General features: G+C 39.0%; 1 protein-coding gene across 2 annotated transcripts in view; it reads left to right on the top strand.

Annotated features, from left to right (window-relative positions):
* BCHE (butyrylcholinesterase) overlaps positions 1-27,909 on the top strand; it is a 55,829-nt gene that overhangs the window by 7,161 nt on the left and 20,759 nt on the right. For both annotated transcript variants that reach the window (XM_058189007.1, XM_058189005.1), the window contains one exon: positions 224-1,736. In XM_058189007.1, the coding sequence (XP_058044990.1) occupies positions 229-1,736 (1,508 nt within the window). In that variant the 5' untranslated portion in view covers positions 224-228. The remainder of the gene's footprint in view (positions 1-223; positions 1,737-27,909) is intronic.

Below are 27,909 nucleotides of genomic sequence, written 5' to 3'. Positions count from 1 at the left end.
TGATGATTTTATTATATTTTTTTCACTTCCATTTGGTTATACTTTGTAAATAATGAAATTGGGACAGTTTGCCAACTGGACTGTCTTTGAGGTGCATTTGCTTTGAGTACAGCTGTCAGTTAGTCTCTTGAGGCTGTACAACACAGCTCCCCAATGCAGTGACTCACTGTGTTTTTGCTGCTAAAAATTCTGCTTAAGTTCTTTCTTTTTTCTTTTATTTCAGAATTCATGATGCATGCCAATGGGAAAATTATCATGTGGTTTCTTCTGTTCTGTATGTTTGTCAAGAAGGTGTTCCCTGCTGGAGATGACATCATCATTGCTACTAAGAATGGAATGGTCAAAGGTATTCATTTACCTGTGCTCGGTGGTACAGTAACTGCATTTCTTGGGATTCCTTTTGCAACACCACCTATTGGTAGACTACGTTTCAAAAAACCAGAATCTCGAGAAGAATGGAAAGGAACTTGGGATGCCACCAAGTTTGCCAACTCTTGCTTCCAACTTCTAGATAATACTTTCCCTGGCTTTGAAGGGTCAGAGATGTGGAATCCAAACACAAAACTTAGTGAAGATTGCCTTTATCTCAATGTATGGGTTCCTTCTCCCAAGCCTAAAAACGCATCAGTCATGGTATGGATTTATGGAGGTGGCTTTCACAGTGGAACATCTTCACTCTCTGTTTATGATGGCAAGTTTCTAGCTCGTGTGGAAAGAGTCATTGTTGTATCAATGAATTATAGATTAGGGCCTTTTGGATTCTTGGCTTTGCCAGGAAATGAAGACGCCCCAGGAAATGTAGGTTTGTTTGATCAAAGGCTGGCACTTCAATGGATCCATGACAACATAGGAGTGTTTGGAGGTAATTCTAAAAGTGTGACCTTGTTTGGAGAAAGTGCCGGAGCAGGGTCTGTTAGCTTTCATCTTCTTTCTCCTCAAAGCTATCCTCTCTTCACTAGGGCAATCATGCAAAGTGGATCTGGGAATGCTCCTTGGGGTGCAATTCTACCATCTGAAGCAAGAAAAAGAACTCTAGTTCTAGCTGAACTCCTCCACTGTACTGGCAAAAATGAAACCGAGATCATATTCTGTCTTCAAAACAAAACACCCCAAGAGCTATTGGAGAAAGGAGAAGCTGCGTCAATATACACCGGTCTTATACATTTGCAGTTTTGTCCCATAGTTGATGGTGACTTTCTTGCTGAAATGCCAGAAATATTGCTGAAAAATGGACACTTTAAACAAACACAGATCTTGATAGGAGTAAACAAAGATGAAGGTACTACTATGCTTGTGTATGGTGCTCCTGGCTTCAGCAAAGATAACAACAGCGTTATCAGTGAAACAGAATTCCAGGCAGGTTTGAAAGTTGCTTTTCCACAATTAAATGAAATGGGATTGGAATCGATTGCTTTTCACTACACAGACTGGGAAGATGAGAAGAATATTTTCAATTATCGTGATGCCATGGATGATATCGTTGGGGATTACTATTTCACATGTCCTGCAGTAGAGTTCATAAAACAATTTGCCTTGGCAGGGAACAATGCTTTTTTTTACTACTTCGAACACCGATCTTCAAAACTTGCTTGGCCAGAATGGATGGGAGTTCCACATGGTTATGAAATTGAGTTCGTATTTGGATTACCTCTGGAGAGAAAAGTTAATTATACTAAAGCAGAGGAAGCACTGAGCAGATCTATACTGAAGTATTGGGCAAATTTTGCAAAAACTGGGTAAGGCCTGTTTTATTTTATAATACAGCAACGTTTCTCGTTATTTCTCTTCAGAAATTGAAAGTATTTCTTCAGTGCCTGATTATAAGAATGACATCTGGCTATTCCTGCTCCATTATTGATATTAATATAATTGTTCACAGATACTGGCAGTGATGTTAAAAATAATATGGGATACTGATTTTGATATCAGTGACAGAGTATAATATTTGTAGTGGAGAATCTGCTAGTTATTTCTCTAGACAAAATACTTCCCTATACTTTCAAAAGATGACAACGTTAGGTTAAATTATACTAAGACAGAATATGTTTTGGTATTATTAGTCATCTACGATCTCTCCAGAGAACTGAACCTTCATTTATCATCACAACAGCTGGTGTAATTGAAGGCCAGTGTTTCAGATTGCAAAGTATGAAGTTCCATGTGCTCTCAGCTCTTCTACCATCATGTACTTTAACACACAAAGAGGAAAATTTGAAAGGCAAGAAATAATTGTAGGAAATGACCTTTAGCATCAAGACACTGAATTAATATACATTAAACATCAGAATGAAACTATAATACAGTAGAAATCCCATGTATGTACTGTTTTTTTTTTCCTCTGTCCATCTATCCACACATCCACATATATTTCGTGTTTTCAAACATGAGTGTAGTAGCAAAGATTGGGTCATGTGAATATGTGCCTTTAAGGGGCAATCTGAGAAACAGCCAATGATCAGTGAATGAATTAGACAAAGTTCTCCTGACCATTTTCTCATGTTATTGATATTATTATCATTATAATTAGCATTAATATGTCTTAAGGTTAACTTTTTGGATGGTGCAGAATAAAAATAAGACAAAAATTCCAATTCAAATTTCAGAGTACATTTTTAAAAGATAGGCCAGAAACATCTATGGTAGGAGTGAAATGTATCTAGATAGAATAGAATTCTTTATTGGCCAAGTGTGATTGGACACACATGGAATTTGCCTTAGGTGTATAAGCTCTCAGTGTAAATAAGGAGAATAAAATACATTCATCAAGAATAAAGATACAACACTTAGTGATCGTCAAGGTTACTAATAAGCTATCAAATTGTACTAGGAAACAAATAAAAACAATATAAATTGAAAGATACAAGAAACATGGTTATAGTAATAAGTTGAAAGCATTTGGGAAAAAACTGTCTTGTGTCTAGTTGTTCTGGTATGCAGTTTCGCTATGGAGCAAAACGATGCTCTATAGCGTCATTTTGAGGGTAGAAGTTAAAACAATTTATGTCTAGGGGTCTGTAGATATTTTTGCAGCCCTCCTTTTAAGTCGTGCAGTATACAGGTCCTTAATGGAAGGCAGGTTAGTAACAATTGTTTTTTCTGCAGTTCTAATTATCCGTTGAAGTCTGTGTTTGTCTTGTTTAGTTGCAAAGCCAAACCGGACAGTTATGGAGGTGCAGATGATAGACTCAATAATTCCTCTGTAGAACTGGATCAGCAGCTCTTTGGGCAGTTTGAGCTTTCTGAGTTTGCACAGAAAGAACATTCTTTGTTGAGTTTTTTTGATGATGTTTTTGATGTTGGGTGTCCATTTTAAGTCTTGAGGTATGATAGAACCTAGAAACTTGAAGGATTCCACTGTTGATACTGTGTTGTCTAGTATTATAAGAGGTGGTAGTATAGGAGGTTTTCTTCTAAAATCCACCACCATTTCTACGGTTTTGAGTGTATTTAGTTCAAGATTGTTCTGGTTGCACCACAAGGCTAATTGTTCAACCTCCCGTCTGTATGCGGATTCATCATTGTCTTGAATGAGACCAATCACTGTTGTATCATCTGCAAACTTCAGTATTTTAACAAAGGGATCTTTTGAGATGCAGTCATTGGTGTATAGAGAGAATAGTAGTGGAGAGAGCACACTGCCCTGGGGGGTTAATTATATAGATAAATTATATATCGATAAATTATATGTAACAGATAAAATTGCTTAGCATTTTTCTTCATCTTTTATTTCCAATAAAAAAATTCATGCAGGGCACCCACATTCATCTAGAAGCTGACATATCAATCAAGTTCGATTCTCTTAAGGTTTTTTCTCCCCATTTCCATGTCAGTTTACAGGCTCTTTTTGAAAAGAAAATTAGAGAAAGCAGAATATGATTTCTGAAATTCTTTCCAACTCCTTTATAAAGGAGTGACCATAGTATGCATTTCATGTTTGCATATCCACCTACATAATGTATCTAAATGTGTATGTGTGTGCATGTGTGCCTGAGAAAGAGAAAGAAAAGGAGAGGGAGGGAGGGAGGGAGAGAGGGAGGCAGGGAGGATATTTTAATCATGGTATATTCATATGTGTTGAACTCTCCTTCTGTGTTACTGCTCTTATCTCATGTTGTATTTATTTATATTGCACTGGGAAACACAGGTTGGCTGTATATACTCAGCTCCGGGTCTTATGACCAGAAGAAGAATGGGGTTGCCTCTTTCATTGGGATGCACTGGGGAATTTTTCAGAAATCTTTTTTTTTCTATAGTCCCAGGCAGAGGTGGGTTTCAGCAGTTCTGACCAGGTATGGAGAACCAGTAGCGGAAATTTTGAGTAGTTCGGAGAACCGGTAGTAAAAATTCTGACTGGCCCTGCCCCCATCTATTCTCTGCCTCCAGAGTCCCAGCTGATTGGGAGGAAATGGGGATTTTGCAGTGACTTTCCCCTGGAGTAGGGTGGGAATGGAGTTTTTATAGTATCCTTGCCATGCTATGCCCACCAAGCCATGCCCACAGAACCGGTAGTAAAAAAATTTGAAACCCACCACTGGTCCCAGGTGAATACAGCCCATTTTTAAATTTGGCCTTTCTTTTGCTAGTTTCTCTTCCATATATCCCAGAAATACATTTGCTAGTTTTCAGAGATGGAGCAGCACTTCCCCATTTGAAAATGGTGTACAATGTGGGGGTCTTTCTAGTCTCACAGGTCCTACTCTATGATCAGGTAGCAGCTGATGCCAGGAAGCTCTTTGCAGTTTCATTTGATGTAGCATTTTCACCCTTTCCTAGAAAAGAAGGTCCTTTACACCATCACTCAAACCCTACAACACAGTTATTGCAACATATTTTACATGGGCTTGTTCTTGAACATCAGCTAGAAAATTCAACTGGTCCAGAACACAGAAGCATAAGCAGTGGTGGTGTTACCTCAGTAAGCCATGCAATATCCCGGTTTTGAGAGGGCTGCACTGATTATGTCAGGGTTCCAAGTAATACCACCAACCAATGAAGACTCCAAGGCCAGCAGTTCCTCAAAGTTGCATTTTGTTAGAGATATCAAATCTGAAAGCTCCCGGGTTTTCCCCACCCAAAGGAAAGTCAAAGTCCCTTCCCCTGCACCCACATGTCCGTCATATGGTCCAATCAATCCGCTGTCCCAACTGGAGATGCCTCCCATTCGGGCTACTCCATGTGCAGGCTGAACGTCCTTGACTCTCAGAGAAAAGAATGTTGTTATGGCTAAATACTTCTACCAACCCCATGCAAATCCCCCTCCCAGTTTCCCACAGACTAAGTGTGGCATCCCTGAAGATCCAAAAGAAAAAATGGCCTCCAGGGCTGACAGATTGCCAGTTTGCTTCTGGACATGATTCAAGGTTCTGATTCTGATCTATAAAGTCCTGTCTATTGTATTATCAGCAGGGCTTGTTCAACAAAGTGGGAACATATTGGGTTCCTTTTACTAAGCAGAGTATCTATCAAAATCCCAAAAGCATGCTTCTCTATCATGGTGACTTTCTTCTGAAATGAGGCTTCCCTAAGAGATCCAGGTTTCTCCACCCCTATTGCCATTCCAAAGGGCCTTAAACATCTCCTGGTTCTTTTATGTCTTGGGCCACGATGGTTGGTGCTCCTTGTTAGATGTATGATGTGTTTGCTGCTGATGGGATTCACCAAATTATTTATTGTTATATGCTTTATTCTTTCAAAGTTTTCCTTTTAAGCTGTGAGATATCCAGTGTCACAGTGATAACAAAAATCAAATAAAAAAGGAAACAAAGAAAACTTGCCAACGGACCGACTTCCAACCCTTTTTTTTTACCATATTATATATGGCCGGGAGGAATAAATATGCTATGCACCTTTGTGTGCATTTCTTTGTATTTAGGTGCAAATTTCCTAATATACATATTTCAAATAATGTCTTTTTGTAGGCAAACACTTTTATGTGCATTTTCCCACCAAAATAAATATGTTGCAATATTAAAGAAAAATATGAGTATCAAACAATAACTGCTTTCAGTTTGCCATTTTCACTCATGCAAATCAAATGAATATTTCTTCCTATTTCAGCATGAAATTTTTCCAATATGCAAAATTCAAGGGATAATTTTCTAAAGTGTAGACTGTGCCTTGGAAGCTAAGAGTATTTTACATATTTCCCACAAATATTAGGGTATGTGCAATGGCAACATATGATAATAGTATTTATTTGTTTTCCTAGGTTGAAAAACTAGTAGGACTTTGATATTTACCATACCTTGCTAGCTAATGCAATATTCTCAGCACATATAGCTGTAGCTTGCATTTGAAATGGTGGGAAGATTCTTGACTTTAAATTTTCAAACAAAAATACTCATCCCCATAACACTTACAGGTTTTGGAGAAATACCAATACTGGAGAAAAATAGAACTATTGAGCCCTACAATCAGTATCTTTCTATCTGTAAATAAGTCGGAGCTTCCTTTCCAGATCAGATGCTCTAAATATAAGTGGTGCTTTTGATATAACTCTTCACTCAATAGATTTTTTTTTCCCTTTTGTCTCATGCTGTCACTTTGGTAGTATAACAAATGGGGTTTTTTCCTGAAAGAAAATATTGACAACCTTGCATAGTTGTTTCTTTTAATCTTTGACCTAATTTGGAAAGAAGTTTTAGATTTTTTTTTTTTTTTTGCAAGCACAACTTTGCCTCGTAGATTCCAATACAATTATCAAAGTTTAGGTCTTTAATTAGGGAAGAAAGAAGTTTCAGATCAGGGATTGTCTCACAAGCAGTAAATCAATATTTTTAAAACAATGTGGTTATAGCATATCATTTTGAGAGATTCCAAATGATGTTAGTACTGTATAGAAACCACATGATAATAACAGTATTTTGTACTGTATTTTTGTACTGGACCTCTAAATAATAATGGCTCATCTGCCAATACATTATTTTGTTTTCAGAATTCAAAGTTCAGAACTCTTTCAGAATTCTCTCTCCAGTTGACTTCCTCCTTCCTGGCTTCCCCTGTTTCAATTAAATCTGAAAGAAATCTGGTTTACTGGGGTTTTTTTCCAGACTAGGAAGTACTGGAAGGCAAAGAGGCTTCAACTTGATGGAAATATGTGTGCCCAAAACCTCAGCACCATTAAAAACCTCTGCAATAACCTGCTGTCATAAACAAAACTCAAAATGTCACAAAGTGAATTCAAAAGAAATTCTGAAACACCCTGAGAAAAAAAGCAGAAAAACAAAGTCCCCCTTTTCTGATTTTTAGAACTTGAAATTTTTTTAAAAAGATGTTGGTACAATTTTGGCACAGCATTAACATTATCACAATGATTATCAGGCACCTAGACAATAAACACAAATAGGGATATATAAATGTTCCCCATTATCATAGAAATGGAATGGCTTGCCTTGTGGGTCACTGGAGGCTTTCAAAAAGAGACTGGACAACATTTATCTGAAATGGTATAGAGCAGAGGGTTAGATTAGAAGACTTCCAAGTTCCCTTCCAACTCTACTATTCTATGTTGTTGTTGTTTTAAATATGTTTTGTTGTCCATTTTCTGTCCATTGGATTTCAATATGGTTTTGGATTCTTATATAGCCTTGACTCAGAACTGTTTTCTTGATTGACTGATATCGGTTTTCATCTCCTAGCCATTCATTTGAAATCCTAAAATATAGATCCCAGATCTTTTTTTCCTGTTGCCCTGATTAACCCTGAAAAATTACAAGAAGCCATATTTTTTTAAAAAACTGATGGGAGATATAGGGATGAAAAGAAAGGGGGAAAAAACCTCTCTGACTGAAAAAGCTTTCCAGTAAAAGTCATATAGTTACAGTAATTGGACAGGACACTTTTTTTTTCTGTTTCAGAATAACAGAGTTGAAAGGAATCTTGATGATCACCTAGTCCAGGGGTCTACAAACTTGGCTCTTTTAAGACTTGTGGACTTCAACTTCCAGAGTTCCTCAGCCAGCTTTGCTGGCTGAGGAACCATGGGAGCTGAAATCCACAAGTCTTAAAAGAGCCAAGTTTGCAGACCCCTGACCTAGTCCAACCCCTTGCTCAAGCAAGAAACCCTATACAATTTCAGACAAATGAAATCTTGGTTTTAAAAAACATATTTTATATGTTTCCAGAGAATAAAAGCGATAGATGATCCCCCCACATATATGCAAACAAATATGAGAAAGTGAACATTGTGTCCTTAACTAAAATGTAATCTAGTTTGGATCAAGGATATAATAGTGTTCTATTTGGTATTGATGGCCAAGGTAAGCTCTGATGTTTACTGAAAATAGCTTGAATTTTCATTCCAACTTCTAGTTAATTCAAACCAGTTGATAATTGTAAAAATTAAATGGGGGAGAGTTGGAAAAGAAAACTAATTCAGCCATGAAAAACTTGGTAGAGCTTTGAACTCTCAGATATCTCAAACTTGAATTTTATGTAAAAATGCAAGGGGAAAAATGAACAATAGTATTTCAGTAGTTAAGTCAGTCACTAAACCAGTTCATTTGTTTTGTGCTATGTATTTTGCTGCAAATGTTATTTTTAGCTTTACATTTTGCTGTATGCTTTGGCCGAGCAAAGGACAGATCCCCACACAAACACATTTCAAAAGCAGTTTAGTTTAGTTTAGTTTAGTTTAATTTCTATACCGCCCTTCTCCCGAAGGACTCAGGGCAGTTTACAGCCAGATAAAACACAGTTGTACACATAGCACATAATTAAAAAATCTGTTAAAAATCTAATTCAATAGGCCGAAATAAAACTAAAACAATAATACTTAAAAACAATAATAGAACTATAAAACCCCTATTAAAATTACTATTACATTAAGCCAGACCTGTGTGGTAAAACAAAAACGTCTTCAACTCGTGACGAAAGGTCCGGAGGTCAGGGAGTTGTCGTATCCCTGGAGGCAGCTCATTCCAGAGGACAGGAGCTCCCACAGAGAAGGCCCTCCCCCTGGGGGCCGCCAGTCGACATTGTTTGACTGATGGCACCCAGAGGAGGCCCTCCGTATGGGAGTGCACAGGTCAATGGGAGGCTATTGGTGGCAGAAGGCGGTCCCATAAGTAAAGCAGCACATACATTGCCTCACCCATGAAGTCAATCCAATTGTTGTTTGAATTAAATTATTTGGTAGATAATTTATTTCAAGCAAATACCGAGAAACTGCATTTTCTTGAGCACTGAAAAATCATAACTATTAATGGTAAATCCCACTTATGGGCACAAAGAAGAGGTGCTTGCATCTTTCAGCATGAACCATTTTACTTACAACTTAATACTTATCAAAACAAGTTTTAATAATTAACATTTATTATTGTTTCAACATAACTTCCCAAACATTTCTGTCTGGAATCTTCGCAAAACAGTGATATTTTTTAAAAATGTGCTCTATTTATTTTGCTTAGGAAGATAATAATAATAATAATAATAATAATAATAATAATAATAATAATAATAATAATAATAATAATAATAATAATAATAATAATAATAATAATAATAATATTTTAATTTGTATACCGCCCTTCTCCCGAAGGACTCAGGGCGATGCACAGCCAAAATAAAATACAAAAAGAACAGCACATACAATACTAAGAACAACCCCTTAAAAAACTCATTCAATTGGCCAAAATTTAAAATACAATAACACCCTATAAAATTTACAAAAATTTAAAACCCATAAAAGCAAATTAAAATTTTAAAATCAAGCCAGTCCAGCTAGACGGAATAAATAGGTTTTAAGTTCGCGGCGAAAGGTCCGAAGGTCAGATAGCTGACGAAGTCCAGGGGGAAGTTCGTTCCATAGGGTAGGAGCCCCCACAGAGGGGGGCTCCTACATGATGTCTTCACATCCTCTACCAACTACATTTAGCTCGAAGATTTAACTTGATCTGTCTTGTGGTACTCTAACATATCCAAATTCTGGAGCATAAATGAGGGGAGGGAATGGAGCCCTATTTTTCCATTTTTATTTTTATTTTTATTATTTTTATTTATTTATTTATTTTTTGCTATGAGAAAATCATAAATACTTGGGGAATGAGTTTTTTCTGATGGTATGGAATGTTCAAGATTAAAACATTATAAATGAAAAGAGCATGCCAGTTTTTACTGAACTGAGCTAAGAGATTTTGAAGTATATGCCCTTAAAATATGTGAAACTGCTTTTTTTACCCAATGGAATGACATTTGCAGCAGGAAAAAGGGGTTTTTATATTGTCAGTTGTTTGAGAAATTATCAAACAAAATAAAATATTGATAATACAACTTGTAGAAATTAGAATATGCTGAGCACACAGCTAAATCTTCTGAAAATCTTTCTATCCCACTCCTGAAACTTTTGCCCTCAGACAAAATAAAGTTTGATGAGAAGGATTTTTCTGGTTTGAGAGTTTTATTTTCCTTCTTCTCAAGGAATTTTAAATTGCTATGAAACATGAAGAAATAATTTTATTTTTAAACATTTGTACACTTATTTATTTGCTCATTTGTTTGCTTATTTTGCTGAGTGTTACCATTCTTCCTATCAAAGACATTGTAATTCATTTATTCATTTACAGTTGTTTGTATGCTACTGCAATCTCATGACTATAGGCAATTTGCAGTGTAAATATTTCTTTTAAAAATAGTAATATACGCATCAATAGCAAAGCAAACAATTGTGCATCCAAATTAATTCTCAGAGGTAAAAGTTAAGTAGGCTTTTGAATTAATAAGTTCGAGAAACACATCCCACTTTAAGGGAGTTTGAAAACAGCATGTCACATCATTTTATTCCATTCAGCATTTGGGATTTATGCCATAGTGATACCCAGCCCAAGTAAATAAATACTACTTCCTATATTTCTTTTCATACTTATATAGCTAAAATAAACTAAGGCAGGCTACTCACAAGATAATTGCTTTTCCTTTAAGATGAATATTTAATAACACCATCATATATATGTTAGATCTATACACGCTTCTTTCAGTTTTGAAATTGATATTATCTGCCTTAATGTTTGAACTGATTGAATATTGTGCACTTTTCATGTATGAAACAGAGTATGTCACTTTAATTGACTACTTTGTTTCATATGCACTTCCCACCCAGATAAGACCATTCTAGAGAAGCAGCCGAACAGAATTAGCACAGCTACTCAAGCTCTGGAAATAACCATTGTGGCTCTGCTTCTACTCAAAATATCATTCACTCACCCCACCAAAGCTTTTCATAGCCTTTGGCAAGTTTGGTTAGATATCTTCTTTGTCCTACAAGATTTTTTTTCCCAGATGAGTGAACAAGGTCAACATCAAATGATTGATGCAATTTATGATGATAATGATGATGTTAGGAAGCGTAAAATGAACCCATTGTATATAAGAAGCCAATACAAATGGTTGATGAAGTAAGAGTCAATTATGGCATTGAAAAATGTTCTCTTATAAAACTTGAATGACCTTTCCAAAATTTTCAATCTCTAGATGATATGTTAATATACTGTGCTAAAGACCAAATGTTTCCTCAGAGATTTGATTTCAAAAGGGAAGGATAGAAAAGTTTTGACAATGGATTCCTATAAAAAAGATATAATAATATCAATTTGTTCACCAGTGGTATCAGAAATTAACTATTATCATTAATGATTATGAAATGTATGCATATGTTCATATAAGTGTCAGCAGCAGTTCCCTTTTGGAGGCTGATAAAGTTACAGTATGTTAGTCGGATGAAAGCTCCTTAGTATTTCACTTTGACTTTGATTCAAAGCCCATTTTGTTTTTGGTAGATGTTATTATGAATATTAATCAAAGCATGTTTTCTTCTCTTGGCTCTGGTTTCCTCATGATTTATTTTAAATTCAGAGAGCCAGGATGACAGCTTGGTTCCTTACTTGGTTCCTTTTTTAAAACATAATTTTATCCTCATTTTTCTTCTTGACTTTTGGTGTTCTTCAAAAAGCCTTTGGAAGTGCATGAGTGACGGTAACTGGTACTATCAATCACCGTCATTGATACACTCAGCAAAACCCTTGTAAGGGGAAGCTTTATTTATCACGAAGAAAATACTGTCAACCAGTTTCAAAAGTTGCTTAGGTTGTGCCTTTTACATTACTTTAGTCATTATAATTATTCAGCACCATTTTCCAGGTACAAGTGAAATTTCTTTTTCTTTTTCAAAATGCCTGACAAAGGAATGGACAAATCAGGTGCAAGGGGAAAAAACATTTGAAGGAAGTTGACAACATATCATTGCTATGGCTCTAGAGAAATGCCTGAGCCACAAGAATTTGTCTAAGTCGAGGAAAAAAAACAACCAACTTATTCTGTTCACTAAAATCCTTGGGTTCCTCCCAAGTAGAGAAATCAGGCAATCCCACTTAGAGTACTTTAAACATTGCTTAGAATTTTTGCCCTAAGGTCGTTGAAGAAAATATTAATTGGATGATCTAGCAATATAGATGGAGAAGGAGGAACCCCCCCTTGCTAAGCATTTCTTGAAAGAGATTCTCATGGATCTCTTTTTACCTATGTTGCAATGTTTTCCTCTCTTTTATCCCATGTATTCAAAAATATTTTCTGTCCCTTTGACACTAACTAACAACTAGGATATAAACTATTTGTGTGAATCTGATAAGTTATGATTCTCATTAACAGGCATGGAGGCTTTGCAATTTCCTCCTGGACAAAGTAGATAAAACATGTTGATGTCTTTTTCCTTTGTTTAACATTGTATGTTTTTTTCTGTTGCCTTCCGTTCTGTGCCAAATTTTAAATAAATTCCTGAAAATATGAATCTGGGAACTTTTAAGACTGAGAAGCTTCTTAGAATTGGAACAAGGTAACATGCAGAACATACTCATATCCTGGATCACCTGGCAGCAAAAAAAAAAAAAAGACTGAAAAAAACCTCACCATTGACTAAAATTCTAAAGAAATTCAGAAAGAAATAATAAAATAGAAACTTGTTTTCAGGGGAATGAAACTTTCAGGTAGTCAGAAAAAAGAAGATGTCATCTTTCCTTTATTAGTCAGCAGTCTTCTGACTTTGCAATTATCAAAAGACACTCAACGGGGAGGGGGGAATTAACTTTAATTTTGATAAATTAATATGAATACAATTGTTATGTTCCCATATAGGTTCCACTGCAAGAATGGTATAGGAAAGCAATTAGTGGAAAACAGGGTAGGCTGAAGATAACCTTCTCGAATCCTTACTATTTTTGTTTTTAGATTTATTCTCCAAAGAATAACTTTTGATTGAATAAGAGATATTAGATTTCACTTATAAATATTTGGATTAAACCAATACCAGGCTAACAGACCAACCTGTATGTTGAAGAAGAAATTATAATTATAGGTGGATGATCAACTTCCAGGTAAATGTGTATAATTGTAGCCAAATATAATTACATTTATTTCCAATTGAAAACAATTAGAAAGTAACTAATTATATTAATGCTATTTTGTGCACATTTGTTCAGGTTGCTGGATCACACGTTGCAGAACTCAAAATAGCAGTAAGGTATAGAGAAATAATTGAGGTGCATCATTTATAATTTTTAAAATACTCTGAAGCCATTTTAATTATGAATGGCATCTGTAATTGTTTATGACTCAAGTATCTATTCTATAGCTATTTTTTCTGTCTCCCAGTGAAATCTAGAAAGAATATCCTGAGATGATGATGACGATGCCAAGAGTTTTATGCTGTCAGTGCAAAGTTATTATTTATTATTTATCTGTTGTTGTTGTTATTGATCATCACACAGTCAGCCAGATGTTAAGATTAGGTTTGGCATTTTTGTCTACCTATTGAGTCTGTACAAAGACCTGGGATAGGCAAATCAGAAAGTTAGATGGTGTTACAGATATCATCACAGAATGGAAGCTCATCCAAGCAAAGCTGCCTTCTTCAATTGACTGATAGTAAATTTGTCAATGCCTATGGTGTTCAAATGGTGCTTAGTTGTTTTGGGATTGTACCAAGGCACCTATTACTATTGGTACTACCCTTGCTTGTCTTTGCCATAGTCATTCTATTTCTATTTGTAGGTCTTTGTACTTTGTTATCTTCTCCAGTTGTTTCTCTTCTCTTCTGCTGTCTCCAGGCACTGCCACATCCACACTCCAGACTTTTTTGTTTTTCTTATGACCAACTTTTAAGTCCAGGGTTTATGTGGCAAGTGTCTGTCTGGATGATGATGATGATGATTATAAAATATTAAATTTGATAAAATATTATAATATTTAATTGTTATTTATTATTATATTTATTTGTTTAATAAATTTATTTCTCTCTCATCTTGATTCTGGGAGGCTTAGAGTATTAAAATCGGAAAAGATGAATATTTCCAAAACAATAAAAAAGGAAATTGCCATGCTGTATAATATTGATTGTATTCTGAATGTATACTGATTGTAATTGAATGTAATAACTCAGGTTCATCCAAGAATTTGAAAATGTCAAAATAGTTATAGCAAATGTGCAGTTGAAGCTCCTTCCCGCTTTTCCATGTGAGACATGTACAACTTACTAGCAGTAGTACATTTATTTGCAACTCTATGTTTGTGTGTGCAAATATGACCACTTTTTCTTTTTTTCTTTTTTTTTACATTCTCCTTCATGATTTTTCTTCTGACAACTTATTTATTCTTTAGCCTACTATTTCATTGCTATGGTTTGGTTGACTCGACTTGTTTAACCCTATATTGTATAATAAATCTGACTTTGCATCATATACTATATCATAAATCAAGATTTACAAATTTCATCAATTAAGACCACACAGTTTATTGAAATAGAGATGTGGTCATGGCTAAGCATTGCCTAGCTTCCCCAACATTACCTCCACTATTCACTGCAGTATTATATGTTTTGGCACCATTTATAATTTGGGGATGCTGCTTTGTTTTTCTTTCACTTGTGCTGTTTTGTGGTAATTTGTACTTCATCCTGGCTTCATCTATTTGACAGTGCTTAAAATATCTGTGCTTATCTAAATATTTAGTTACTGAGATATTCAAAGCAGATAGCATTAATTTCAGTGAAGTATGCAGATTTTATATTTTTAGTTATATTTTTAAGTCTGCCTATTGTTTTACATTGTTTCACAAAACATGACTCTCAGCAGGATATACAATAAAAAAAAACAACCTCATACAATGAGCAATGTTTTTTTAAAAACTCCACAATGGAATTCCACATTAACATTATTATTAAAAGTCTAGGAAAGAGTGTTAGAAGAAACAAAGAATGTAGCTATTTCATTAAATCACTAATTCCTTGAAACCTCAGAGATGCATCTTTTCTGCCAGGACATCAAACTTCGGGAATATCATCGACCCTGAGATGAGACTAGTCCCATCCTTTCTGTCCTTCCACAAATCCCTGAAAACCAAGCCCTTGTCACAGTCAAGTTTGGAGGGACTTTTGAAAGGATATCAAAGATGATGCCAGTGTCACCTTAGGGCCAATAATATTCCCGAAGATAGATGTCCCGGCAGAAAAGGTACCGTATTTTTCAGAGTATAAGACTCACTGGAGTATAAAATGAATCTTAGTTTTTGGGGAGGAAAATTTTAAAAAAGCTGATTGGCAGGTGGATCAGCCTCCCGGAATACCCCCAATCAGCTGCTCCCAGAAGTGAATTTTAGCAACAGGTTTCTTGGTTGTGAGCTCTGTGCTTTTGCCTTTTTTTTTTTTTTTGCTTTTTTTTTTCTGTCTCTGAAAGCCTCTGAAACAGCTTCAGAAAAAAAGCCTCTGAAGCTCTGTTTCTGAGGCTTTTTTTCTGAAGCTCTGTTTGGGGAATTCTTTTCTGAAGCTTCATTTCTGATGGTTTTTTTTTTTTTTCAGCCTCCGAAACCTCTGTTTGAGAAGCTGGGCAGGGCTACATTCAGTATATAAGACACACCCAGATTTTAACCCTCTTTTTTGGGGGGAAAAGGTGCGTCTTATACTCCGAAAAATATGGTACATTTCCTTGGTGCCACCAAGTGTAGCTCCTTAGCAGAAGGGACCTGAAGCATATCTCATATGCCACAATTTCACATTGTGTTACAAGCTCAAATTGTTCTTCCTTTAGAAGGAAGATGTTTCTGTGCATGGACTAAGGACAAATAAGATATGACAAAGAAACTAAAGAGCAACAGCTTCCATATTTCTAAGTGAAACATCCCTAGAGATTTACTACACAAAATAGTTATGAATGGTATCCATAATTGCAGAATAAAATATTTCTATCCTCTGCCTTTTATTTTAAACTTATCAATATGAAAGCTCTAGAGAGACATGGCTTGTGTGCATGAATTAAATATAAAGTGATACAGATCTGCACAGGGAATCCTTGATATCATTTGATGAAATGATAAATGATTAGATGGAATACAGAAATGTTCTAAATTTTAAAATAAAATCTGGAGAGACAACTCATTATGCCAAATCACACATCAACAGGCCTTGATAATAAGGCCGATAGTAAGACTGACTTCAGAAATAATATGAGCATTCACGTATTGCAAAGTTTCTTGAATTCCTAATTTTATTCATTAAAACATGCTTACTCTAATCCTGTGGTCATCTTCCCACACACAAATATTATCATTTGCTAATTTGAGGAAATAAAAAAACTAATACTTTTTTCATTTTTTTTTCATAAAGTCAGTGGGTTGTATTACATCAAAGGCCCAATTGAAATAACTGTGTGTGTGTGGGGGGGGGGGAAGACATATCTAACATCCAGTAATATTAATGGATCAAAGTGCAAGTAATAGGACACATGTCCTATGCAAGTAAATTTACTTATTTATTAAATATTATGTTGCCCATCTAAATCCATGAAGACACTCTGAGTGTCTTAAGCATAAGAAAGCCTAAATATATTGAATATGTTTCAATGATTAAGATTTTGGTAGCATTGTTAACTATTCTGAATGACACTATTGAATCACCAACAGACAGAAAATCAGGACTCAGATTCAAAACTTTTGTTATACTTTACTTTGTTTTAACTCTGGATTACTTAATTATGATCAAATACCAGCTGTCAAGAAATAATATAAACAACAGATGAAGAAATGATATGAAAGTAAAACAATTAATAGGCTTAAAATATACAAAGATGTAGAAAGAAATGATTATTTTTGTCCCATGACATGGGAGGATTAGACTAAATGTAAATATTTTTTAAAAATGGAAATCCTAAACCTAATCAGCAATAACATTTGCATAGAATTTGGCTATCTTTCAAGATAATTTGTGCAGGAGCATCTGCTACCAGGGAGTGAACTTTCTCCTTATCAGAACATCCAAGATGCGTTAGCAGCAAGGTGTTTATTAAATCAGAATGCCAAGACATGCAAAAATGGCAACACAATAAGAATACATCATTGTGCCTAGCATATGAAGATAATGGAGCCTTTGATGGGATGTTGTTGTATCTTCCACCAACTAGTTTAGATGGCAAACAACAATTTCAACAGGGGGAAGGCTGTCTAACCAAGCATGGATAAGGTAACAATTAGCTAATTAGCAGGCATAAATGGTTTTCCATACAGCTTCTCCCCAGGTAAGATGAGAAACTGTGCTCCAATTTTTCTGAAGATTAGACGTTTCAACTCCAAGTTGGCTCTCTTGAACCTAAATGAAACCAAATATTGAATTTAAGGAAATCTGGTCTAATAACACCCAAGATGATTGAAAACTATCCAAAAGACCGAGAACTCACTGAAGATCAAAAGAGGAAGATGACATAACCCCAAATGTACCCCTAGAGAACCACTTCCAAAGACCAAGATAAATAGTTTGATTTCAAAAGAACTTTGAAAAAAGATTCTAAAAAAGGAGGGAGGGTGGACCACTTTAAGAAATCTTGAATCTTTGTAAATACAAATCTGGAAACCATAAAGGAAAAGGCTAATCACTTTTACCGTTATAGATGTTTATAACAGCAGGTGCATAAGGAATGCCTTTGCTGTAGGGAAAAAGACAAAATTGAATTAGTGGTCTTATGGGCCCAATGAATGAAAGCTTTTATTTATTCCCTCCAGGTAGCAAACGACTGAAATATAATTCCCATGACTTTAGTTTGTTCTACAGAGATTTTATTTCTTTTTCAGCAATGGATGCAGCTGTTAAACCTTTTGGAAAAAGCCACTATCTTTGTCACAGAATAACTGACAATGAGTCCTTCCATTCTATAATATAAAGAAGGGAATTGAAAACTTCACTCCAATTTACTTGCATTGTAGAGAGGATTATTGTGTCATCAGCATAAAAAAGTACTAAGGTGGAATTATTGGCCATTTAGGAGGCTAGAATGGATTGATTTTCAAAGTTTAGACTACATTTTGAGTATGAAAGTTAATAATATAAAAGTTTAAAGTGAACAAATCTAATGTACAACTTTGTTTCACTCCTTTTTGGATGGAGATTGGCATGGAAAGAAATTCAGGGTTATATATAGCTAGCATGAAAGAATTTTAACACAATTTCATGATCAAAAGTAGGAGTGTTCAATCAATAGAAGCTGCCAGCTTCATCTAAAGCCTGTCTCTGTGAATTAAACTGAATCCTGACTATAAACCAATGAAGGCAGCATATAGAACATCTCTTGGGTAATTAGAATTACCTTGGGTAAATAGTATACAGTATACAGTGGTATACAGTATTATACAGTATTATGCAGTGGTATACAGTATACCGTATCATGCAGTGGTGAGATATGAATTTTCCTGGATTTAATGCAACTTGCTTCTTAGTCAAAATCTTATCTTCAGTCAAGTAGACTGTTTCCAATAAAGATTCCCTATGTAAAGTTTGCTATTTTACTTAGAAAATTGATGTAAAAAATTTCTTCCATGGATTGATAGCTCCTCCTGCTTCATATTTGCTATGATCAGGTTTTGAATCTCTTTTCAGTTAGAATGACTGGAGAAAGTCTATTCTGATCATAATCTAAATGATCCAACCCCAAAAGATGCATGGGGTGCATGCAGAGTCATCTTGTATTGTTCAGTTATACAAGGAATTACATAGTTGGCACTAAGAGAGAAAGAAAGTTCTGTTTGGATTTGTGGATGAAATCATGTCTTACTCGCTGTGCTGTCACTATCAGGGCACAGATCTATTCTTCATGATACCCAAGGGTGGGACATGATCCAATAGGTGGAAACTTTGCACAATCAAATTTGAAAAAGATGGAATTTCCTGTTTCTGAGCACTATTAAGCAGGGGAACAGCCTGTTTCCTGGAGTTGTAGATGCTCAATCACTGGGAGTTTTCAAACAAAGATTCAACCTCTCATTGTTCTGGGATGATTTGAGGAATTATTAATTTATTTAATTTATATGCCAGGGTATAGGTGTGTAGGTCTTGGCATATTCGGGTCTTTTCCCATGTGAGGTTGAGAGTATCTTGGCAATGTTTTGACGAGGTCTCACTCATCATCTTCAGGCTGGTGTCTTCGGCTTCGTGCTTCTGTGAGCAAAGCGTGGTCGGAGCTGTTGTCTCTCTATAAATACTGGTGGGGAGGTGGGGAGTGTTGCTGTGAGAAGGTTGGTTGGCTGTGAGGTTGCATCTTGATTGGTAGATGGAGTAGGTGTTTGCAGGTTGGTCGGCTGTTTCGTAGCATCCTGTGTAGGTGTGGTCCTGATCTTTTGTTCCTGAGCTTTGGTGTTGTGGCCTCTGGAGTTCTGTGATGTGATATCTTGAGCAGATGGCTGTAATATACAGCATCCCAGGTTTTGGTTTGGCTCTGAGTCCGAGGTCTTGTCATGTGTTCCTGGCATGTGTCAGCTTGCTTTGTGTGAGGATCGGAGGGGGGCGCAGCAGCCAGTGGTGCCAGCATGGTCTGGTTTCTGGATGGTGGTTGTCTTTTGTCTTTGGGATGGGTTTGGGTTTGAATCTGGTGAGGATGATTGGTGGTGGTGTTGTGTGTTATCCTGGGTCTGGTGTCAATTTTCGTGGCTGGGACTCATTTGTTGACTAAGGCTAGTTCCCTGATGTCTGGTAGGCAGGAGGTGTCATCCCATTTGTTCATGTTGTGAGGGTAAGCGGGTTGGTTGGCTGTGTGGTTGCATCTTGATTGGTAGATGGAGTGGGTGTTTGCAGATTAGTCGGCTGTTTCATAGCATCCTGATGGGTGTGGTCCTAGTTGTGGACCACAAAAGACTAATGGGCACACAACTAAGACCATACCCACACAGGATGCTGTGAAACAGCCAACTAATCTGCAAATACCCACTCCATCTACCAATCAAGATGCAACCACACAGCCAACCAACCCACTTACAGCAACACTTCCCACCTCCCCACCGGTGTTTATGGAGAGATGGCAGTTCAGACCACACTTTGCTCGCACAAACACAAAGCCAAAAGCACCAGCCTGAAGATGATGAGTGAGACCTCATCGAAACGTCACCAAGATACTCTCAACCTTACACGGGAAAAGACCCGAATATGCCAATACCTACATATATATATTCCTGCTTTAGACAGGGTTTGAACCAGAAGCTCTTCCAACTCTATTATTCTATATGTGCACAATGATGAATGAAAATACTCTGCAGAACTCTTAGTGAACTTTTGCTTAAGGGGGTAGCTTACTACTAGCTGCCAGACATCCAGAGTTTCTAAAGCCCTGGGGTTAGATTATTCTGTTTCCTTGACAAGCACTCTTTTACTAAAAGCTGAAAATGTCAGCCTCCTAACCGTACTTCTTCTTAGTTTGAATAAGATACAGAAGAATGGAAGCTTTATTACAGACATTCATCCAATGCTCAGTATGTCGAAATCCTGTCAGTATCTTGTGAAGTATTCTTTCATTAGAATGCTAGACACATCAAGTTCTTTCCAATCCAGCAGCCATAAATTAAGGGTTGGGGGAGAAACAGAAACATCTTTTTTATGTTGGTGGCTCAACTCTTAAGTCCCCTCAAAAGTGAAATTCTTATCAATGTTACAAAGTCGGAAGCACTTTGTTCTACAGTTAGAATTTAACAGAGGCTCAGCAAATAGCTGCATATCAGCCTTTAGAAAAGTTGGGAAGAGCTGTTTTGGCAATAGGGTGCTATACCAGTGTATAGGGGAATGGGATAAGTAATATGGTGACCTCGTTGTCTGGTCCAATGAACTAATTATGCATTAGAAATGATGGGCTTGTAGTGTATTATCAACATATCATTTCTGTTGAAGACCTAGGGAGAATAATTGTAGCAATACCTGAAAATGTCAACTCTGTTTTAAGATTTCTCTCTCAGCTCCACTCCCCTTAAGTCCTAGGTTGGGTGCCTATCACACACATGCGATTTTCAACAATGGTCATGGGAGTGGAGAGCAGAGTTTAAAGTGAGCATGAAGAAGATAGCCTATTATTTCAGTGCTGTTTTCAAAAAGGTTTTTAAGCTCTACTAAAAATCCCCCGACTTAAATCTTTATTTCATACTTAATAAAAATCTAAATTCTGTACAGATCCCACAGAGAAAGGATTTTTCTGATCCTTCTCCCCACCCCCGAAAAAAAATTCTTAATCATGCAAGAATTCAGCTGATATAAATATTATTTACAAGAAAATGTGTACCTGCCAGGTCATGCCACTGTGTTTATTTTGGAAGGCATTAGTAAAATGATGGTTCTCACGCTTAGATATCATTGGAAAGAAGTTACTCAAAAAATCAGGCTCTATACATGAAGACTTTTGTAACACTTATGACAGTCAACACCTTGAACTGTACCCAGAAATCAATTGCTCTGATACTATCTTCAGCTACTTCTTCTGCGCATGTCCAAGATGGACGCCTAACGATATCTCGGAGTGGGCGTTGGTGAGATGTCCTGAGCCTGGAAGCAGCTATGGGCGACCTGGCCGACTCGGTTTTGCCTGGCCGGATGGGTGAACTACTCGGCAACCATACGAGGGGTTTTTCACCCCTGAGGAGTTTGTGGTTGCTGAGTGTCGGGCCAGGAGCCGAGTCGGCGGAAAGGGCGGCTGGGGCGGCTGGGGCGGCTGGGGCGGTTGGGGCGGGGGTGTGAGGCTCCGGCCTACCTCTCCGGTGGTGATTTCCTGATCAGCTGGGGCTGCTGTGCTGCTGTGGACGGTCTGGTCGACTCGATTGCCTGGCTGGATGGTGAACTGCTCGGCGACTGCGTGGGGTTTTGCCCTCAGGGTGCTTGCGGTCGCCGAGTTCCGGGCCAGGAGAAGAGCAGAGTCGGCGGAGATGGGCGGGGAAATGGGTGGGGCGATGATGCCCGGCCTATCGTCCGGCCTATCGTCCAGCCTGTCCCCCAGCCTTTCCCTGGCAGCATTTATGGCAGAGTTTTCTGGCTTTTCCGGCCTTTTGTGGCTACGGTGTCGGCAGTATGGCAGAGGGTCGTTTTGAACTGGACCCTAACAACTTAATTTTGAACTGGACTCTAACAACTTAATTCAGGAATCCCAGCTTAACATTGGCTTAAACAACGGATGTCAGCATCCCGCCGGGATCCCTATGGGCCCCATGGAGTGGAGGATTTCATCTGGATCTGCTGAGACGGTTATCAGACTGGCTATTTCCGCCTTGGTGGCCTGCGGATGTGATGGTGCCAAAGATTCCTTGAGAGCAGTTATCTTGCTTTACCATCTTTACCATGCTTTCTATCTTGTCTTATCATCTATTTCATCTGTGGGCTCCACGTTTTTTGGCCCTTAACATGACTGCTGTAACATCACCAGTGCTGTACCATCATCAGTGACATTGGACGAACTCTTTCTGAGCCCGATATGAGATTGAGATATGAGATATTCTTCATTGGAACTCCGTCGTCTGCGAGGTGCCCCCGCCTCGCAGAAATGGCCCTCTACGTTATCGAGGGCCTATCTCAATGAAGGGTTTTGGGACCCAGAGAGATGGCATGCATCGAAGAAGAACCTTTGGGGGTTTTTTAATAGGTTTTTAAATAAGGGATTTTTAAAGGGGGGGAGGGGAGTGACGGGTAGGGGGAGTGGCCCGTCGGGGAGGGTATGTCCAGTCCCAGCGTTTGCTCACGGCACTACTTCATCTGGTCCGAAGACAGGGGGAGTGGGGGGTATTCAGAGCAGAGAGTACTATTCTATCTGTACGGTAAGTGGGAGGGGCAGATATGGCGGAGGCAGGGGGCCATATCGTTCTTTGGGAGCACGTGTTCGATGTTGAAAGGCGATCACGTGCTCCGGCCCCCCAATCCTCACCCGTTCCCCAGATGGTCAAGATCCCCAGAGCTTGGGTCTTCGGCTGATGCTCTGCAATGCCCGGTCCGTGGTCAATAAGGCTCCCCTGATTTGTGACCTTATTCAGAGGGAGTCCGCGGACTTTATGGGCATTACGGAGACCTGGTTAGGCACAGAAGGGGGTGTACCCCTGGTTGAACTGTGGCCTCCGGGTTTCCATCCATTCCATCAGCCGAGGGCCCAAGGTAGGGGTGGGGGGTGGTGGTTGTGATTAGAGAAAGTCTGGAGCCGAGGGAGTCCACTGTTCCTCAGATAGCTGGTTGTGAATCCCTCCTTGTGAAGTGGGGCCATCGGAACCAGATGGGGCTGTTGATCACGTACCTGGCTCCTTGCTGCATGACTACAGCCCTGCCTGAGCTACTAGAGTTGCTTGCTGGCGTGGCGGTTGAGATTCCCAGACTTCTGGTCTTGGGGGATTTCAACTTGCCATCGGCTGGCTTGTCATCGACGGTGGTTCAGGAGTTCCAGGCCTCCATGATGGCCTTGGACCTGATTCAAGTAACTGATGGCCCTACACACATTGGGGGAGGCGCGCTAGACTTGATTTTTATCTTTGGTCAGTGGGTTAATGATCTGGATTTAGGAGATATAGTGAAAGAACCGGTGTCATGGTCGGATCATTTCCTTCTTCGCCTAGACTTTCGGACCGCCGCTCACCGCTGCAGGGAGACGGAGCCAATGCATTGGTTCCATCCCAGGCGCCTGATGGACCCGGAGAGGTTCCTGACGGAGCTTGGGCCGTTCCCTGAGGATCTTGCCCACGGCACGACTGAAGAACTGGTTGCAGCTTGGGAATGGGCCACGGCTGGGGCTTTGGACCATGTTGTGCCTTTGCGGCCTCTGACCCGGCGTAGATCTCAATTGGCTCCCTGGTTCTCCGAGGAGCTGAGAGAGATGAAACGCCGGAGAAGACGACTAGAGAGTATTTGGAGGTCCAGCCATTCCGAGGCTGATCGGACACTAGTGAGGTCTTTTACTAAGACCTACCTAGTGGCAATGAGGAGGCGAACGTTCTCGTTTCCACCCTCATTGCATCGGCAGATAACCGCCCGGCCGCCCTGTTTCGGGTGACCCGTTCCCTCCTTCAACAGGAGGGGCGGGATGACCCCCTGCGGGGACGAGCTGAGGAGTTTAATGGTTATCTAAAATCGTTCAGCTTCGTGATAGCTTGGACCAAGATTGTGATGATCCAACCAAGATGGCGGAGACACGTCTTGTTGAGGTTATTTGGGATGAGTTTGATTCTGTGGCTCTCGAGGACGTGGACAGGTTGCTGGGGAGGATGCATGCAACTATATGTTTACTGGACCCGTGTCCTTCCTGGCTGGTGCTGGCTGCTCAGGAAGTGACACGAGGCTGGCTCCAGGGGATTATGAATGCTTCTTTGGTTGAAGGGGTTTTCCCCGCCGCCTTGAAAGAGGCGGTGGTGAGACCTCTCCTGAAGAAGCCTTCCCTGGACCCAGCTATTTTGGGAAACTACCGTCCAGTCTCCAACCTTCGCTTTGTGGCGAAGGTTGTAGAGAGTGTGGTTGCGTGGCAGCTCCCCCGGCACCTGGAGGAAGCTGTCTATCTAGACCCGTTCCAGTCCGGCTTCCGACCAGGTTACAGCATGGAGACGGCTTTGGTCACGTTGGTGGATGACCTCTGGAGGGACAGGGACAGGGGTTGTTCCTCTGCCTTGGTCCTATTAGATCTCTCAGCGGCTTTTGATACCGTCAACCATGGTATCATGCTGCGCCGGTTGGAGGGATTGGGAGTGGGAGGCACCGTTTATCGGTTGTTCTCCTCCTATCTTTCTGACCGGTCGCAGACGGTATTGACAGGGGGGCAGAGGTTGTCCACGAGGCGCCTCACTTGTGGGGTACCTCAGGGATCGATTCTCTCGCCTACCCTGTTCAACATCTATATGAAGCCGCTGGGTGAGGTCATCAGTGGTTTCGGGGTGAGTTATCATCTGTACGCTGATGATACTCAGCTGTACTTTTCCACCCCGGACCACCCCAACGAAGCGGTCGAAGTGCTGTCCCGGTGCCTGGAAGCTGTACGGGTCTGGATGGGGAGAAACAGACTCAAGCTCAATCCCTCCAAGACGGAGTGGCTGTGGATGCCGGCACCCCGGTACAGTCAGCTGCATCCGCAACTGACTGTTGGGGGCAAGTTACTGGCCCCAAAGGAGGTGGTTCGCAACTTGGGCGTCCTCCTGGATGGACGGCTGTCTTTTGATGAACATCTGGCGGCCGTCTCCAGGAGGGCCTTTTACCAAGTTCGCTTGGTCCACCAGTTGCGTCCCTTCCTTGACCGGGATGTCTTATGCACGGTCACTCATGCTCTGGTTACGTCTCGGTTGGATTACTGCAATGCTCTCTACATGGGGCTGCCCTTGAGGTGCACCCGGAGGCTGCAGTTAGTCCAGAATGCAGCTGCGCGAGTAGTAACGGGAGCCGCGCGTGGCTCCCACGTAACACCACTGCTCCATAGTCTGCACTGGCTTCCTGTGGTCTTTCGGGTGCGCTTCAAGATTTTGGTTACCACCTTTAAAGCGCTCCATGGCTTAGGACCCGGGTACTTACGAGACCGCCTGCTGTTACCCTATGCCTCCCACCCACCCGTACGCTCTCACAGAGAGGGTCTCCTCAGGGTGCCGTCCGCCAAACAATGTCGGCTGGCGGCCCCCAGGAGTAGGGCCTTCTCTGTGGGAGCATCGACGCTCTGGAATGAACTCCCCCCTGGCCTACGTCAAGTGCCTGATCTTCGGACCCTCCGTCGTGAGCTAAAAACATACTTATTTATTCAAGCAGGACTGGCATAATAGTTTGATTTTAAATTGGGGTTTTATTAATATTTTAAATATTTTAAATTTTAATTTTAATTATCAGCCGTTTTTGTAATTTTGCTATATTTTAATTCGTTTTTAATTGTACATATTCTGTATTTTATTTCTGGCTGTACACCGCCCTGAGTCCTTCGGGAGAAGGGCGGTATAAAATTTAATAAATAATAAATAATAAAAAATAATAAATAATAATAATAATGTAGAGGACCTAGACAAGAATTTTTGGTAAAATTCTTCATTAAAAGTATTTATTTTTTAAAAAAAGTCTGCATGATCATATATAATAACAGATAAGAAAAAGAGCAAAGACATCATAGGTTTCAGCTGGAAAAAGGGAATCTTCTAGAGTATTGAACACCTTATTACTATGGGCCACTCTCCTCCAAAACTAACTTTGTAGGGCCTACTTCTTGTAGAGTCACATGAAAGAATCTTTACCCCTTACAGGACAATTTTTGCTGCAATGACAAACCTCCTTCATTGCATAGAAGCAGGTTGGATTACACAGCCATGGCATTATAACTATCGTGCCTGTTTCATAATGCTTGTGTTCAATGTGTAAATATCAGGAATCTGCTGGTTGTAATAATCTCATGGGGAAGACAGCGCCAAATGTCTTCATCAAAGGGTTGTAATACTTTTAGGAAATACAGTTTATTCATCTGTTTTTAACATCAATTAGATAGGCAGTTGTTAGAGGCAGGACTTTCCTTCTATATATTTAGTTCCATTGGTTTTGAGTCTCAAAAGATCAGGAAAGTTTCAGTTATTTAAAAGTAAATGAAACTGTTCTATAATATCAAACCAAAAGTTTAAGTGAGCAGCATTGAGCATGAAATTGGCTTATCTGCAGATGTCATGGGAACAGAAAGGCATATTGATCCTGGATTGGCACAAACCATATTTGTAGCGAAGGCCTAAATTTGAGAACCAAATCTAAGCCTCAATTCTTAAAATTGATTTACTGGCCAGCCACACATTCTATTTTATCAGTTTGAATGAGATTTAGAGCTATGGTTTATCTGAAACCAAGTGTTATATATGTTAAGGGGAACTCTCTGCTAGTATTGACTTTTGGCTTACTGCAAATCATATTTTTAAAAAGACCTATTGGGGGAAGTTATTTTCAGTAGTCTTAATAATTTGTACATGAAGAATAGTTGCATTTGGGCCTCTCTGTGTTACTACCAGCACTAGAATCAAAAGCAATGGTTACTGATGCCTGATGGAATCAATCAATCACAGTGGGTTGAGAGATGGGATAACTATAAATACAGCTAAGAGATGACAGCAGCTAGAACTTTTCAAAAGCATTGAACTTAGGTTTCTCTTCTGCATCAAAAAAAAAAAACACACCAAACCCCCAAAACCCCCACCAACATAGTTTCTAGGAGAAATCACAGAAAAAAATCACTTAAGGATCTTGAAGATTGTATAATGAAGGATGTGTATCTGTGCAGGTATCTGATCTGTATATAGACAAGTGTAAGAGTTCTACTTTCATGCATGACACCAGAAAGATATTATAATTTTCTGAATAGGCTCAAATATGTTAAATGTATTAAAAAAATCACCCTTTCTTTTAAATGATACAGATACAATTTTATTTTGCTCCTTGACCAAAAACAAAACAAAACCCACAATCAATAAAATTAACAACACAAAACTCTCCCCTAACAAAAACTATTAGCAACCATTTGTGGGTAAAGCTTTTGCATAATAAATTGTTCTGACCTAGGCTTCCTGAATCAGTAAAACACACAAGTAGTCCCAAAACACTTACATAGTGTAAGCCGCCCTGAGTCTTCGGAGAAGGGCAGGATATAAATGCAAAAAAACAACAACCAAAAA

This window comes from Ahaetulla prasina, chromosome 6 (assembly GCF_028640845.1).
Source record: "Ahaetulla prasina isolate Xishuangbanna chromosome 6, ASM2864084v1, whole genome shotgun sequence".
In the NCBI taxonomy this organism is placed as follows: Eukaryota; Metazoa; Chordata; class Lepidosauria; order Squamata; family Colubridae; genus Ahaetulla; species Ahaetulla prasina.
The sequence above is the reverse complement of the archived record's forward strand: the minus strand, read 5'-3'. Positions and strand labels throughout refer to the sequence as shown.